This window comes from Petaurus breviceps, unplaced genomic scaffold (assembly GCF_028583685.1).
Source record: "Petaurus breviceps papuanus isolate PSGF00001 unplaced genomic scaffold, PetGlider_PUasm1.0 227, whole genome shotgun sequence".
Lineage (NCBI taxonomy): Eukaryota > Metazoa > Chordata > Mammalia > Diprotodontia > Petauridae > Petaurus > Petaurus breviceps.
The window spans coordinates 11,330,695-11,348,127 of NW_027185896.1; the positions used below are offsets into that span (position 1 = coordinate 11,330,695).

The 17,433-nt window shown below is 47.7% G+C and overlaps 1 protein-coding gene across 1 annotated transcript; it reads left to right on the forward strand.

The window, feature by feature from the left end:
- The first annotated feature begins 1,051 nt into the window (after positions 1-1,051).
- On the forward strand, positions 1,052-17,120 carry QARS1 (glutaminyl-tRNA synthetase 1). Its single transcript, XM_069095747.1, has 24 exons — positions 1,052-1,235; positions 3,511-3,658; positions 5,030-5,139; positions 5,679-5,754; positions 6,410-6,474; positions 6,957-7,010; positions 7,162-7,222; positions 8,522-8,593; positions 8,979-9,064; positions 9,344-9,430; positions 10,808-10,907; positions 11,013-11,091; positions 11,260-11,368; positions 11,444-11,574; positions 11,713-11,805; positions 12,023-12,160; positions 13,346-13,433; positions 13,554-13,697; positions 14,092-14,196; positions 14,730-14,822; positions 15,147-15,274; positions 15,429-15,495; positions 15,687-15,812; positions 16,934-17,120. The coding sequence occupies exons 1-24, from the start codon at positions 1,122-1,124 to the stop codon at positions 16,982-16,984; spliced, it is 2,325 nt and encodes a 774-aa protein (XP_068951848.1). The 5' UTR covers positions 1,052-1,121; the 3' UTR covers positions 16,985-17,120.
- The last annotated feature ends 313 nt before the right edge of the window (positions 17,121-17,433 follow it).

The following is a 17,433-nucleotide window of genomic DNA, read 5'->3' on the forward strand; positions in this document are numbered from 1 at the left end:
AATGAAGTCTTCCTGACTTCAGGCCCAGTCCTCTAGACACTCACTGTGCCGCCTATGCACATATACTCCCCTCCCTCCTCTTTCTGCTCAGGGGTCCTGAGCCCATCACTCCATCAAAGATATTGGAGTAGTTTGCCATTTCCTCCTCCTGTTCATTTTATAGATAAGCAATTGAGGCTAGGAGTTAAGTGACTTGCCCAAGATCGATCACACAGTAAATAAATATCTGAGGTCGAATTTTTGTTTTGTTTTGTTTTTTGGAGGGGGGATGGCAGGGCAATTGGTGTTAAGTGACGTGACCAAGGTCACAGTGCTAATAAGTATTCAGTGTCTGAGGTCGAATTTGAACTCAGGTCCTCCTGACTCCAGGGCCATGCTCTATTCACTGTGCCACCTTGCCACCCATGAGGTCGAATTCGAACTCGGATCTTCCTGATTGCAGGCTCCGTGCTCTATTTACTGCACCAGAACTAGCTGCCCCCAACTCTAACACCCCATTTAAGAAGTTCAGCACATAGTCAGTTTTTCTGAACCCATCATAAAGACTTAAAGGTAGCCCATAGCCAAGATTTCTGCCAGGGCTCCTCTGCATCTATTCTGATCTACAGATACTCCATCACCTGAATTATGGATTGCTGCACATTTTTTACCGGTCTGAGAAATGGGCGCACCGAGGGGAGAGACGTATGCAGTTTCTTTGCCAATCACACATCCGGGATGGTTTCATCATCCGCCATGTTCTTGGCAAATATAGTTCCCAGGGGAAACTACGCAGGCACCCGACAGCCGCAGGCCCGGTGGCCTTTCCACAAACAACCACCCGCTTTCTTCTTTCTGAACATCAGGGGAAGCCTCCCAGACACCCCTATCCTGACACGCCCCTCAGCTACGCCAACACCAAACATGGCCGCCTCCGGAAGCGGAGGAAGGCGGTCGAGCCAGTTCTTCCGCCTGAGGGCCTTTAATTGCGTCCAAGCGTCGTCCAATCCCCGCCCCCAAGAAGAGCTAGCCCATTGGTCCTTCTCCGGATCGCCCGGCTGCCCTCCTTCTTATTGGTTGGGAGAGAGGGAGGCGGCACCGGTTAGTCGGGTAAGCTTTTTCCCGACCTGACCGGCTCCAGCATGGCGACTGATTCCCTGTCTCTCTTCACCGGCCTCGGTTTGAGCGAACATAAGGCGCGGGAGACGCTGAAGAACGAGGCGCTGAGCGCGCAGCTCCAGGCGGCCGCGGCGCAGGTAGTGAGCAGAGCCCGGGCGGGCCTTGGGTCCTCCGGGAACTCCCCCTGTCCCAGCATTGACGCACTCCCTCCGGTATAACGCCCTGAGCTCGTCTTCGCCCCTTCCCTCCTCCTCCCCATCCCTGCATTAACCCCATTTCCACCTCCGCAGTGTTGCCGGGGCTGCTTCCCCACCGAGACCCCCCTCCTCCGCAGCCTCTCCCTGGAGTCGGGCGTCCTGCTGGTCAAGTGTGCCTTCCCTCGTCCCAATTCACTGACCCTGCAGGGGTTCCTCTGTAACACCTCCTCTGCACCTCCAACACCCTTTCTGCCCCCCGACACTCTCTGTGCCCCCTATAACATCCCACAACACCTCTACCCCAACAGTAGCACCCCCTCTGCCCACCAGTCGCACCCTTTCTGACCCCCCTCCCCCCAGCATATAACTCCCTCTCTGCCTCCTCTAACATCCTCCCCACAATCCCTTCTCTGCCCGGACAGTAGCACCCCCTCCGAACCCCGCAACATATAACAACCTTTCTGCCTCCTCTAACATCCTCACCACAACCCCTTCTCTTTCCGGATAGTAGTGCTCCTTCAGACCCACCCACCACCATATAACATCCCTCTCTTCCTCCTGTAAGACCCTCTCTGCCCACCATCACACCCTTTCTGACACCCCCCAGCATATAAGACCCTTTCTGCCTCCTGTGTCGTCCCCCCCACAACCCCCTCTCTGCCCCAACAGTAGCGCGCCCTCTGCCTATTATAACACCCTCCCTGACTCCCCCAAATAGCACTCTTTGGCCCCCATAATATCCTCTCTGATCCCCATAACTCCGGGTCTGCCCCTCACCATATTGGTGGTGGTTGTCCTTTGGTCGGTAGAGGACCAAAGTGACATCACTGTGTTAGAGTCAAGTTTCAGTGTGCCCCACTGTGGCTGATCAGACTAATGCCAGCTCAGAATGCTCTACCACAGGTCAGGGATAGATAGTCCACAAGAACATTTGGGGTGGATTCTCTCTAAATTTGTTCCTTTGGCATTTCTTTTGAGCTACTTCACTTCTGCTTGGCTCCTAGAGCGTAGCACCTTCTCTGATGAGGGCACATTCTGCTGAGGGGGTCCCGTGCCAGGGTCTCCACATCACATAATCAATTCCAAAGTTCTTAAGAGAGACCTTGAAAATGTCCTTGTATTGCTTCTTCTGACCACCATGTGAATCCTTGCCCTATGTGAGTTTTCATAAAATAGTCTTTTAGGCAAGCAACAGTTTGGTATTCGGACTCCCACCATATAACACCCTCTCTGCCCCCCATAACTCTGCTTTCCCCCATAATGCCTTCTTTGACTCCCATAACTCTCTGCCCCCTCCATGACACCCTCTAACCCTAACCTCTCTTCCCTCCCATATAATGCCCTCTCTCTGCTCCATGCCCCTTTCAGTTCTCTCTTAGCATGAGCCCCAGGATGACAGGTTGAGAGCTCAGAGAAGGCCTTGGAGGTGATCTAGGCTACCCCCTCAGCATTCTGCCCAGAGGCCTTAAGTGTTTTGGCCGAGGTCATGAAGCTGGAGTAGAGGTGGAGGGGGTGTGGTTTAGGCCAGTCCTCAGGCCTCCCAATCCAGGTCTCTTCCCACCTTTTTCCAGAACTAGATTGTAAGCTCCTTGAGAGCAAGCCTTTTTTTTTGTCCCCAACACTTGGCACATAGTAGGTGCTTAATGTTTATTGAATATAATTCTTTTGCTGGAGTCAAACCTTCCCCAGTAATCTCTCCTCCTTCTGATCTGTACTAAGATAACTACCTTAATCACCCTTCTTTTCCCCACTGTATTGAGCCCTTGGAATAGTGCTTCATTTCTCATCAACAGTCCCTAACCTTGTAAGCACAGATGCCCCTAGGATTATGTTCACTACCCCCTAGCCCCCTCTCTGATGCCTACCCTGGAAATGACATTTTTTTGAAGTGGTGGCTTTTTTCATTCCCAAGTATAACTCCTTTGCCTGTATCTTAAAGCCTCGGAAATGTACACCTTCCACCTATAATGTGCCCCAGGATGATGATCCCTGTGGGTAAGCCACCTTAGACATAACCATCCTGCAGATATGTACCCCCTGCACCCAATAACATGCCACAGCTTTAAAATCCAATCTGTTTTGATAATCCACTTCCATGATGTTTCCTAAGTGTTATGTCCTTTGGAGGTGGGGGGTGGGGTGGGTAACAAGCCTTCCCCGCTTGAGTTCTTGGGACTCTGCCCTCTTCCCATCCTTTGTCTACTTCCTTTGATAGGCTCAGAAAGTCTTGGGTCCCAGCATTGACAAGTCAACAGGAATACTTCTATACAATGTCGCCTCTCGCCTCAAGGATCCCCGACGGTTATCCTTTCTGGTGGGCTATGTTACCAACAAGAAGATCCTCACGGACTTACAGCTCAGTGGTGAGTATATCTTCTTTCCCCTAATGTTACCACACACCTGGTCTGTCTTATGGTCCTAAAATCTAGCGTTGGGTTTGTCTACTTCCCCCTAATTCTGGAAACTTAGTGTTTTCTTTCTCTTTTACTACACACACCTGTAGTTCATTGGTAGCCATAGTTCTGCTTTAATTTCCTAGGACCACTCCACTTGTCCCCATGTCTCCTTAGCCCACATTGGCTCCCATTCCTCTCCTCTTCTCCCAACCATTCACTCCCCGTATTCCTTTTACCTTGGGGACTTTAAACCCTAATAGTACTTTAGCTACTCCTGTCCTAATCTCTGGCTCATGCTTTATTCCTTCTCTTCTACCCCCAATGTCTTTAGTCTGCGATATTCTATCTGTTTAGTCCTTGTACAGCAGTGCTAGGATGGCCTTTGTTTCTCTAACATCACTGTTTTGTGGCTCAGTGGTGAGTACTAGAGCTTCTGTCCCCTTAACTCTGATTGTGTCTGGATCTCCTCACTTCCCCTGTGCTCTGTGTTATTGACTTTAGGGACTATCCTGTCATTCAGGGACCGGCCATGGCTTTAGACCTTCTGTAGCTCGGTGATGGTTATGGGGGCCCTTCTTAGTTCCCAATTCAGTTAAATATTCAGTGCCTACTATGTGCAAGGCATTGGGTATACCACGATGGAGAACACAATCCCTGCCTTCTGGGGGTGTACATTCTAATGGAGAGGATAGGACAAGTACACAAGTATAAAAGGAGGTGACATATAAGGAGGCGATGGCCTCTGTGAATGTACAGAGGCAGGAAGATGTGGGTTGATGTGGAAGACAGCAAGTAATTTGATTTTCATATAGAATATATTATGAAGATGAATATAGTAAAATGTACTACTATTCCCATGCTGCACATTACTCATGGTAGGTCATTGTTAAGTACTGGGCCTTTCCCTCTCATTCCTTTTAGTCCCCAGACTGTGGTCATTTTACCTTCTCCTAAAATTACTCATTTACTTAGATATAATATAACAGGTTTTACCATTGAGTGAATGCCCAGGCAAGATCAGCAATCAGCACTGACTGCCCTTCCCCAGGGATTATGGTGCTGAATTCAGTTTCTTGTAGCCAAAGTCTTGGCCATTCTAAATACTTTTGGCAGCTCCATTTTAAGCGAATGCTGAAGATGTCTGGCTAATATTTGGAGCTGCCCTTTTCCTGGTGTTGCTTTGTGTCTCACTTAAAGTTTGGGTTAGATGTCAGTCTAGTTAAGATTGTCCCTGTATCCAGACTTGCTTGTACTCTATCATTAGCATGGCCCAGATTATCTCAGATCTCTTAAGTGCATGAGACTGTTTGGTTGCATCCTGACTCATTTTTCCCTCAGCTGCCCTGGAGTATCTTCGGAGCCATCCCTTGGACCCTATCAACACCACAGACTTTGAGCAGGAGTGTGGTGTGGGTGTCACAGTGACCCCGGAGCAGATTGAAGAAGCTGTGAGTCCTAGGGAAAGGGATGATTTTGGGAATAGCCCCAATTTGGGGCCTTGGATACATGTTGGGGTCAGACATTAGGGAGAAGCAATTCTGTTTGGGCATGGTAGGATAGAGGGGTGCACCAGTCCTTCATGTTTCCTGGGACAGAAGGCATCTGGATATTTTAGAATTGGCTTTGATTGTTGATTTCACTATTATTGAGCCAGCTTGGGGCATCATTCCATCCCTTACCCACCACCCCCATCGATGTTTGAGAAAACAACATAGTATAATATTTTGAAGTTAGAAGATGTGGATTTAGCTCTTGAATCTCCTTCTTTGATTGATACTAACCGTATGACCTTGGACAAATCTCTTTAACTCCTGCTTTCACTCATCATCTTTTCTAAAATCAGATGTTTGGACTAGATGATCTCTTAAGGTTCTTTTCATCTTTAAGATCCTGTGACCCTATTTCATGTTGGTCTCTTTCTATCTTGATGAGAAGCTGTTCTTGGGCGGCTGATATAAATCTCAATATTTTTCTTGTATCCCTGCAGGTGGAAGCTGTGATTGGTCGGCACCGTGAACAGCTCCTGAAAGAACGCTATCATTTCAACATGGGAGTGCTAATGGGTAAGCATGGGATCCTCCTGGTCCAATGATGTCTGACTACCTAATTAATAGGAAAAATGAGGCTAATCAAGATAATCTTCAGAGCTATTCATTGGTTTTAGCCTCACTCCTTTGAGATTGGCAGATACTGATGGGGAAGTTCAGGTTAAGGTGCAGTGACTTGTCTAAGGTCCCAGAATCATAGTATATATGGCAGAATGAATTTCCAAACTTAAGTCTTCTGACTCAGTTTTTTTTTCCCTTTTCCCACCATATCTGGCTGCTTGTAAAGGCCTCTGAATGTAGGAGGCTCTTAGTAAATATTTGTTGAATTGAATTCTAAAGTTTTTATTTTTGTCTGCTTTTCTCTAGGTCTTTTGGAATGGGATAGGGGCAGGGGTGTGTGTGGAAAACTGAGCATGTGGCCTTGATTCTTGCAGCTGAGTGGTCTCTGTAGGCTCTGAGACCAAGCATAGGCATTTTACCTATTTTCGACTTGACACTGGAGCTAGATGAAAGGCCAGCCTCATCCCTGAATTCTGTTTGGTTCTGATGCTGATACAATGGTGGAAAACAGATCATATAATTCATAGTCCCTGGGGTAGGACTGAGTTTCCATGTTATTTCCTTACCAGGTTTTCCCTGGTCCTCAGCTTTCTGGTGTCTTCTTTTCCAGGTGAGGCTAGGACAGCATTAAAATGGGCAGATGGCAAGGCCATTAAGAATGAAGTGGATATGCAGGTGAATTTGTGTTTGTCAACAATTCAACTATGGTGACCGGTTTAGAACTTAAGTTAGACTCTGTTATCAGTGAAGTGATAAGGCCAGACACTAAGTCTTGTGGTGGACTGTGTAATCATCAACCCAACCCTTATATTTTACAGAAAAGGAAACTGAAACCCTGAATGATTGAGTGACTTGTTTAAAATCACAGAGGCAGTAGCTAGTAGAGATGGGTTTAAAGCCCAGTTCTTTCACTCGAAGTCCTTTGCCCTTTCCACTGATGTACTGCCTCCTCAGCTATCTGTAGATGTTCATAAAGATGACCTTTGGGCCTTGATAGGGCACTTTCTATACTAGTAACCCAGCAGACAAAGGGAAGCCATTGGGGGAGGGTGAACAATATAGTGTCCTTCTTCTGCTGCCCGTCTTAGGGTTTGTGTGAATTGTTTGAACCTGGATCAGACCCGGGCCTTAACTTCATTGTCCCCATCTTTGTTCAGGTTCTCCATCTTCTGGGTCCAAAGACAGAGGCTGATTTGGAGAAGAAGCCCAAGGTAGTGAGGGGCTCTGGTGGGTCAGCATCTCTGGGATGAGTTGAGGGAAGAGGAAGCTAGATCTTTTCTTCCTAGCTGCTGTGGGTTCAGGTTTGGTGGTGTGCCTTAAAGAAAGCCAAGCCAGGCTGTGTTTGCTGCTTCTGTTTTCTAGGCTGCAAAGACCAGACATGAGGAGAAAGACTTGAAGGCATCTAGGAACTCAGCATCAAATGGTATAAATTAAGCTAATTCCTGGTTTGATATTCACATCCACTTATGTGACATAGGTTTCTGCCCTATGACCCCTCTTGAGGCACCTTGTGGATTCTCCTTTTTCTCTTCCCACTCCCTCCATTTGTCATGTGGTTGGTACTGGGCCAGAGGCTCAGAAAAGAAACTGTTTCTGGGCATGTAGGATATGGTTCTCAGACAGCCCCAGCACCACCCTGCCCTCTCCCCTGGCAAATGATGCTTTTGTGGATTGATTTTAGTCTCACTTTAGAGGTGGATGGTTTTGATGCTCTGATAGAAGTTCTTGCACCTATCCTGCTCTGGTACCTGTGGCCAGAATTCCCAGGCTGTGGCTCATGAGATCCCCAGGGTCCTTTGCTGATCTCAGGACTGGAAGCAGTAATGGAGGCTGGCTCCTACTGAACTATCCTTTGGAGCTCCATGTTGCATGGTTGTGACCATTCTTATCACCTTCCTGTAATCTGGCCCCTGGGACAGCTCTTGCCAAAAAGCTCTCTCCCTGTGGGAGTTTAATCTGATGGGTTTTTTTCTCTTGGCCTTTCTCACCCACGTTTGGTCTGGATGCTGGGATGGTTGTCTCTGAGAAAGGTTCCCTTCACCCTTACTTCACTGGGGGGGGGGGTGTATGGGGTATTCAGGCAGGACTAGTCCCTCTGGTGTGAGGGCAGGGCTGCTCATCCATCCTTAGTGTCTACTTGCCACCCAGCTCTCACCTGTGTCTCCGAGAAGCTGTAGCCTGTACAACAGCCACACCCCAGTAAAATTGTCTCAGCAGAAGGGATGTTGAGAGTGACTGATAGGCCTCAAACCCAGATGAGAACGGTTTGTTCTGATGACCACAGAGGTGACTGAAGCAGGCTCTGTGGTGTGCTTAGAGCTCAGTCAGACATGGAAGCCCCGCTGCATCCCAGGCCACCACTAGTCATCTTGATTTTTGTCTTGTTGCTGGACTTTGATGACTGAAGAGAAAGTGACCTGCTGACTTTGTGCAACTCTGCCTCACTTTAACCAATTTCACTCAGAAGTCAAGACATCACCCTTGATGTCATCAGTCCTCTTCAAAAACCAAGACCCAACAACAACCACGTCTGCTGGTCTGTGCACTGAAGCTGTCCCTACAGACACCAGATCTTTTTTTTATTTGAGTTCAGGTTTTTTAAGATTCATTCTTTTCTTGCTGGAGTTCAGAGTCAGCCACTGGGCTCCTGGGGCTGCTTCAAAGCTTAGTGGGATCTGGTGCTCTCTCTAGAGGTTACTACAGCATATTCTGACTTCTCTAGGTGAGGAACGTTTAACATCTCTGTCTCTGATGGAACAGCTCAGGGGAGAAGCACTCAGGTTCCACAAACCAGGTGAGTGAATGAGTGGTTTAGCCGGAGGCTGGGGCAGAGGACCAAGGCACCCCCTCTTTCTGGGAGGTGGGGAGAGTAGGTGGAGTTCACATTTCTTTTTGGTGAAGCATCATGTGATCCTTGACCCTAAAGCATCTGACCAAAGCACCTATCAATCCCCTGTGAGCCTGGGGAGGGTTCAGGATCAGTCCCCAGGAAGTAGTGGTTCCCGTTGTCATTCTCCTCTTGGGTGTTGAAGCCAGCTCTGACAAGGAGCCTCATCCAGGCTCATCTCCTTCTCTTGCCACCTTGACAATGAGTGGTATAGGCCCCAGTCCTAAGGAATGCGCCATCCTTTCCTGCCACCCTCTTCTAAGGAACCTCCTTTGTCATCTGACCCTTGCAGGTGAAAACTACAAAACCCCTGGCTATGTGGTCACACCCAACACCATGCCTCTGTTGCAGCAGCACATGGAAATCACTGGGGGACAGGTACAGGGGCCTCCTTCCTTTGGTGGTGGGGGATGGTGGGAGGATTGGACAACAGGTTGTCTTCTCTTGTTCTGAGAATCAAGGCCAAGGGTCAGGGTCCTGGTGGGTGAAAATGGCTATAGTGACCTCTGGGCTGGGAAGGGAATGAGGGAGTTCATGGGCCTGCCCAGGGTTTCTACTGGGGCTTAGATTTCTGTGGCCATGGAGAAAAGATTGAGGAACTGTCATTGAGCTCAGTTGTGACTTTAGGACTCCCATTTCATTTCTTTCCTTCCCCAGGTACGAACACGATTCCCACCAGAACCCAACGGCATTTTGCATATTGGACACGCCAAGGCCATCAACTTCAACTTTGGCTATGCCAAGGTAGGTATCCATCCTGAGCCAAAGGTAGAGGACTGTCCCCTTATTCTCAGTATCTGAGGGTCATAGGTTCATAGATCTTGAGCTGGAAGGTGCTTCAGAGGCCATGTAATACAACCCCCTCATTTTATAGGAGAAGAAACTGGTACCCACAGAGTTTAAGTGACTTGCTTATAGTCACACAAGTACTGAATAGACATGGTAGGATTTGAACCCAAGTCCTTTGACTCTAAAGCTGGTGTTCATTTCACTGTATCATGTTGCTTCCCAGGGGGATAGAAAGGAGTCTTATTTCCTACTGTTATTGTGGGGAGCTTTATGAACCAGTAGTGACCCAAAGACATACTGGCCCTTTGATGATTCTGCTAGTCTTTGGGAGTAACATTTTGACAGAATCTGGCAGGTGGCCAGGAGAAATGGGAACCTGTGGTAACTAGGGACAGGATGACCTGGATATCTGGTAACATCTTTGGGTCTAGTTTCCTCATCTGAAAATTATGACTCTTAGACTAGACGACCTTTAAGGACCTTCCAGCTTTAAACTTTATGCTTCGATGAACCTAGGGAGCAGTTAACCTATGGTAACTCTGGCATAGCCACTTACTCTCTGACTCTGGGAAATAGCTTGACCTCAGGGTAACCAGGTACAGGGTGTTTCCTCCATGGCAGCTGGCCCTGGAAGGTGTAATGTGACCCACCTGCGGCATAGTGACTCTTTGGAACCTTTTAGAGATGGAATGCTTGATGTTGTTAATCCTATAGTGACCAGAGGGGTATAAGGGTCACACTGCCCAAAGTGAGTAGCTTCTTCCCCCCCTCCAGTCTCCTTCTGGACACAGTCTGCTCTCCTTGGTGCATAGCTGGCCAGGGATTCCCCAGGGAATTGGAAACTTCTCTTGTAGTGATCTGTTCCACTCCACTGACATCTATGGAACAGACTTGATGATCATTGGTCCATAATGTGCTTTGGTTTTTAAAGCCTCTTTTACACATCTGAAATCACACTGTTAACTTACGACATAAACTTATATAGCCTGGATAACTTGGGGTTTTGCTTGTAAAATTATTGTGGTTAATGCATTTAGAAAAAAACTCCAAATTTCTTTTTTGAATTTTTTCCTCGGGGTGGCTAGGTGGCACAGTGACAGGGCACTGGCCCTGGAGTCAGGAGGACCTGAGTTCAAATGTGACCTCAGACACTTAACACAAAAACTAGCTGCGTGACCTTGGGCAAGTCACTTAACCCTAATTGCCCTCCAAAAAAGCAAAAAAAAAAAGTTTTCCTCTCTGAGGCTTCAAATCTATAAGTAGACAAAAGGACATGATTTTAGTGAGGCTACAGCCATCCAATACGGGGTGTCTGATGTCTGGTTTCTGTAGGCCAACTATGGAATCTGCTTTCTGCGCTATGACGACACAAATCCTGAGAAGGAGGAAGAGAAATATTTCACTGGCATCCGGGACATGGTAGAATGGCTGGGTATGGAGTCTAGGGCCAGAATGGGCAGAGGATGAGGAGGGCAGCTAAGTGGGCTTGACCAGTGGCGGGCTCACACACTGACTGGCGGGGCCCCTGGCTTTGCAGGTTACAAGCCCTACAAGGTGACTCATGCCTCAGACTACTTTGACCAGCTCTATGCCTGGGCTGTCGAGCTCATCGGAAGGTAAAAGCCAGAGGTCTCCTTGGGTGAGGGTGCGGGCTAGAGAGGGATGGGAATTCATCTCGTTCTGGGATAGTTGGCACTGGGCCTAGTGCTTTTGTTAGCAGAACAGATAGGCATCTGTTGTTTGCTTGCCACCACTTGAAGGTGATATTCCTTCTACCCATGCAGAGGTCATGCCTATGTCTGCCACCAGCACATAGAAGAGATTAAAGGCCACAATCCTCCACCCTCCCCTTGGCGGGATCGGCCAGTTGAAGAGTCTTTATTGCTTTTTGAGGTGAGCTGACCTTTGATCCTAATCCTGTAGGGAGACTTGCCCAGGGCCTGACTCTGGAAGTCTGTCTTTCCTCAGGGAATGAAGAAGGGGAAGTTTGCTGAAGGAGAGGCCACACTGAGGATGAAATTGGTTATGGAGGATGGAAAGATGGACCCAGTGGCCTATCGAATCAAATATACGCCTCATCATCGAACTGGTGATAAGTGGTGGGTGTAGCCGCCCTGGGGTTAAGGCCAAGGTTGACCTCTAGGAGCAAGCTGGGGGACAAAGCCCTGCAGTGACATGGGGGAGAGTTAGGTGCTGTCAGTGACTCACAGGCTTCTGGCCTCTGTCTCTTATGGTAGGTGCATCTACCCCACATATGACTACACACACTGTCTCTGTGACTCCATTGAGCACATTACCCACTCTCTTTGCACCAAAGAGTTCCAGGCCCGGTGAGTACATAGGCAAGGGAGACACAAAGAGGGAGGGGACATCTGTAACCCTTATCTCTCTCTTCCCCATGGCAGTTCGGGAGAGTGTTTGGGGGACAGATGTGGAAAAGAATCTGATTGGGGGGGGGGGGGGGTTCTGTGGAAGCCCAAGCTGTGATCAGCAGTGTAGCCCAACCAATTGTGTGAGGGGCCATTCCGGAGTGCCTGTTGTCCTTAGGCGATCCTCCTACTTCTGGCTCTGCAATGCCCTCAATGTATACTGCCCAGTTCAGTGGGAGTATGGACGCCTCAATCTGCACTACACAGTTGTGTCCAAGAGGAAGATCATTCAGTTGGTGGAGGCTGGTGCAGTCAGGTGAGAGTCCTGCTAGAGTGAGTGGTAGATTTGTGGTCCTTCTGAAAAGGCATGGCTGGTGGGGAGGGGCTTAGATCCCCCACCCCATTCTTTAAAATGTCAGAGGAAAGAATACTGGATTTTGAATCAGAAGACCTTAGTACGGATCTTGGCTGTAATCTTAAACAAATTCCTTTCTCTGGGCCAATTTCCTCATCTACAAAATTATATGCTAAGGTTGGACTCCAGCTGATTTGGTGTCCAGAAGGGAAGAGTACATTGATAGCTAGGGCCTGTCTTTTACTGCTGATGGAATACTGATTGTGGAATGAATTCTACTGTCCTCTGCTTGGAGGGTTTTACTTCCCTATCAGGACAGATCAGATGGATCTGTGCCTAGACTGGGCACTGCCTCCTGAACATACCAGTTTTCCATGAGCTGCTTCTAGTCTCAGGTCCTATAGTCAGTGGGCCATTGGGGAGGGTCCTGCATTGGGAATCGGAAGACCTGGGTTCAAATCCTGGCTCTCTACTCTGTGTGACTGTGGAAAAGTGACTTCAGTCTCCCTGACCTCAATTTCTTCCCCTGTAAATTGAGACATTTGGACTAGAAGTCCTTTTCAGAATGACCTGTTTGCTCTCTGAAAATCTGTTGTACTTTAGTAGAAAAAGTTCTTGATTTGGGGTCAGAAAACTGTCGGCAAGTTACTTTACTGGTCTTATTTTCTTAGCATCTGGGGATACTCCTTTTTGCCTCATAGGTTCTTGTGTGGAAAACCCTTTGTAAACATTAAAGGCCTATTGAAATTAATATACTAATAATGTCATCAATTATTAATATCATCACAGTTAAGAGGAACTCCCTTATGAGGCTGCACGGCATAGGCCAGAGACAGCTTGACTTGGAGTAATTCATTCTTATGTGTGACCATAGGAAAACCACAGGAATAGAAACTGAGCCTTTACTCCATTTGTAAAATAGGGGTGTCATGCCTGGGATCCTTACCTCACAGAGGGGATGAGGACTGATGGAGGTGAAGTCCCTACAACTCTGTACACCTTAAAATAGTCCATGAAAGTCAGTTCCAAACCTAAAACCCTGTGAATCCCGTGGTTTTTGAGGGTCTTTGGTGACATGTGCACTATTCAGGGCAGTGGGTGTAAGAGCCACGTCCCAGGCAGATACTCATTCTTCCCATGTTGCAGGGACTGGGATGATCCTCGGCTCTTCACTCTCACAGCGCTCCGTCGTCGAGGCTTCCCTCCTGAGGCAATCAACAACTTCTGTGCCCGGGTAAGTGTGGGAATGGCTGGGGTCCCACATACCCTGGACCAGGTAGCCTCTGTGTGACTTGAAGTCCACAGTCTGGGCCTGATCGGCACTGACTTGCCTCTTTCTGGCTCTTTCTGGCAGGTGGGTGTGACTGTTGCTCAGACAACGATGGAGCCTCATTTGCTAGAAGCCTGTGTTCGAGAAGTACTGAATGATGGGGCCCCCAGGGCCATGGCTGTACTCAAGCCACTCAGGGTCACCATTACCAACTTCCCAGAGAACAAGGTTAAGGGCAGGCAGCAGAGTGACTTTGGAAATGGCGCTAGAGACAAGTCCTACTGGGGTTTCCTGGAATGCAACTTTATCTAGTCTGTCTCCTTGTCCCATAATCCTCTGCCCTTCTGTCTGGTGGTGATTTTCATTCATGTACTTATATGTGTTTTGCCGTTCCTACTCTGGGGGAAGATTGTGGATGAGAAACAGTATAAAAGCCCCCTGATTTGGAAGTTCTAAGCTCAAATTCCAGTTCTACTACTTGTGACCTTGTACAAATTATATGTCTCTGGAAATTAAGGCTCTGCTTGATTACCTATGAAACAAGTTGGTTTGATCAGATAATTGTTAAGGTTCCTTCCAGCCTTAAATCATGTGATCCTCTGTGTTTTCCTCTATGACACAGGCAGTTGAAGTCAGCGTACCCAACTTTCCATCTAATGAGACGAAAGGCTTTCACCGGGTCCCCTTTTCATCCACAATCTACATTGAGAACACAGACTTTAAAGAGGTTAGGAGGGGGTGTGGCTTCTTGACTTGGGTCTCTACTTATTCATGATTCACCTAGGGGAGAAGGGATAGGACGGGGAAAAAAGGCTTTGGCCACTTTATCTATCTCTTATCCAGACTAAGCTTTGTGGCTGGGACCATGATAATGGGACCAAAAGAATGGGGTAGCTGGGTGGCACGGTGAATAGAGCACTGGCCCTGGAATCAGGAGGACCTGATTTTAACTCTGGCCTCAGACACTTAATACTTACTGTGACCTTGGGTAAGTCACTTAACCCCAATTACTCTGCCTTCCCCTTCAAAAAGACAAAAAAAGGAATTTTAGTACCTTCCCATTTTGGTAACTTCTAGGCTGTCTTCAGACCTTCTAACAAGCAGTTACCTTGCTTGTGCCTTTGCCAGAGTCATTTTATGTCCCAGCTCCTTGACCTTAGCTACACTCTAGAGACTGGGTTCTGTTGAGGCAAGAATGGAGCATTAAGAAAGCTACTAGAAACTCTTTTTTCCTTGGTGTTGACATAGCTTTCTTTGCAGGAGCCAGAAAAGGGTTACAAACGTCTTGCACCAGGCCAGCCAGTAGGCCTGAGACATGCTGGTTATGTTATCGATGTACAGAATATTATCAAGGTGAGAGGTGTCCACCTCCCAGGACAGATGATGCCTAGAATTAGGCCTGCCTTTTCTGTTGGCAGTAACTACTGATTTTCCTACATTGTTTCAAGTGCCTTGGAGTTAAGGATAGAGCCCCCCAGCATTGCTGTTCATTCACCCCCTTCTCCCCAGTAGAAGGTTTCCATCTCAACATAGGGGAATCCTTGTCAACAGGTTGGCCAGAGAAGTACTTCTGGTAGTCAGAAGCCCCACAGGTCCTAGAAGGTTTGGAAACCAGGCACTAAAGAACATCCATCCCAGGGAACTCAGTGGGTTAATCTCTTTCTTTTTTTCTTAAAGAATGCCAGTGGCCAAGTGGCTGAGCTGGAAGTGACCTGCAGGAAGTCAGATGCTTCTGAGAAGCCCAAAGCTTTTATACACTGGGTGTCTGAGCCCTTGCAGTGTGAGGTCCGAATCTATGAGAGGCTGTGAGTCTGGGGATCAGGGACTGGGGAAGGATTAACTTATTTTGGATCTAGGGTTAGCCTTAGAGAATTCACTTATCAGTTGTTGGGAAGTTATCAGGGAGCGGTAGGTTCTGACCAGTAACCATGGAACCTCACAAGGTGTGTGTCATTGCAGATTCCACCACAAGAACCCTGAGGATCCTTCTGAAGCCCCTGGTGGATTCTTAAGTGACTTGAACTCTGTGAGTCTACACTGGGGGAAGTGGTCAATAGGTCTTGGGTGTTTTTCCCTCCTAGGAAAGGGCTATGAATAGAGGGACTAGAGGTGGCTTCTGTATAGTCCAGAGAGTAGTGTCTGTGGGATGAGCCCACCCCCACTTCTCTAAAGCCTGCACCCCTACACAAAATGGTTTAACGCATGTATGTCCTACAGGACTCTCTGAATGTGATTGAAGATGCCTTGGTGGATCTTTCAGTCAGTAATGCAAAACCCTTTGATAAGTTCCAGTTTGAACGCCTGGGCTACTTCTCTGTGGATCCAGACAGTACGGAAAGAAAGGTCAGTCAGGATTCCCCCTCTCTCTCCTCCCTGCCCCCTGCCCCCTGCCCCCTGCTTAACTTAGCCCCAGGGCACTTGGTCTCAAGGGCACTTGTCTTTCCCTTTTTCCCTCACCTGAAGTTTAGGAAATATCAGCACATCATTATAATGTCAGGGTTGGGGATCAAACACAAATTCATTATGTTTTCAGGAGAAATGTAATGCCACATGAAAATCTTCTCTTCCATGTCAACAAGAGGAAGGAACTTGGCTGTCGGTCAACTTGCATTCTAGGCCCTATTCTGACACACTGACTTTGGGCAAACCCATTTTCCTCTATCTATATGTAAATCAGTACGATTTGATCATTTAGGGTGCCTTCCTCTGACACATCTTAGTCATTCCACGATTGTTATAGACATTTTCTCAAGGACCTGTGACTCAAATTCATCCCCTGGTGCCCAGCCCTCTGTTGCTAAACTTCTGCAGTTTGAACTAGGCCAGTTTAGAGCATGCTCCCAGTTATTGCTAGGTCTCTATTTGAAGCCTTTCCAGTTTGGTAGGGTCTTTCAGAGTTTGCGGTCAAGACTGACTGGAATGTCCCTTCCACAGCATGAGGAGGGATCACAGTTGGGTTTTGATGGAGTTCTGCTTATTAGTCATGAGTATAACTCACAGGATTGTTTTGTGGCTCTTATGAGGTAATGTCTGGAATAGTGTTTTGGAGATGATAAAGCCTCATACAAGTATAAGGTCTTGTTAAATTTTTACAGCAGCCCTCAGAGGTAGGTAGGACAGGTGGCGTTTTCCCCGTTTTACACATCAGGGAGCCAAGGCCCAGAGAAATGAAGTAATTTGCCTAAGCTCACAGAACCCCTTAGAGTCCAGGTCCCTTGACATGCAGCACAGGTTTTTTGAGGGGAGGTAATGTTACTGAATACGCAGGACTATAGGCAATCTAAGTAGTATTGAATTTGTTACATTGAAGTACTTCATAATGAGGCCAGACTTTTGAGGCCTAGAAGGGAATGCTCACTTCCTGGGACTTCATGTTTGACCAATCTAAATTTGACCTAAAGGGACTGGAAAACCCTTTGTGCACTGTGTATGTGGCCTAAATGTGCTTTTCTTTCCCTCTCTAGCTTGTCTTCAACAGGACAGTCACTCTGAAGGAGGATCCTGGGAAAATATGAGTGCCTTGAGTCCAGGATGAAGTCAACAGTCTGGAGGGCAGGAAAAGACAAATCTACCTTTGCCTTATCAGAGCCAGACTTGGCCATGCTCACCTGCTGAGCCACCTCTGGATGACCAATAAAGAGCAGCACAGTTTTTCCTGAGTCTGTCCTCACTGAGTTGGGGCAGGGGATAGTGGTGAATCCTGAACTCATACTGTAGACATTTAGCCTGAGAAGATGGATCAGGGAAGCCTTTTTGACTGGGGCTAGTGACCCCTGTATTTCTAAGTTTGGCTTTGCTTGGCTTCCTTCTGTCTAGCAACCCTTTTCCCTTTCTCCCCCTGGGTTTTGAGTTAATAATGAGCAAGAGACATGGCTTAAACCCCTTTGGCTCCTCTGGGCAGAACAAAACACTTTTGGTCATCTCTTCTTTAATCTTCCTACCAGCTTCTACTCATCAGTAGCCC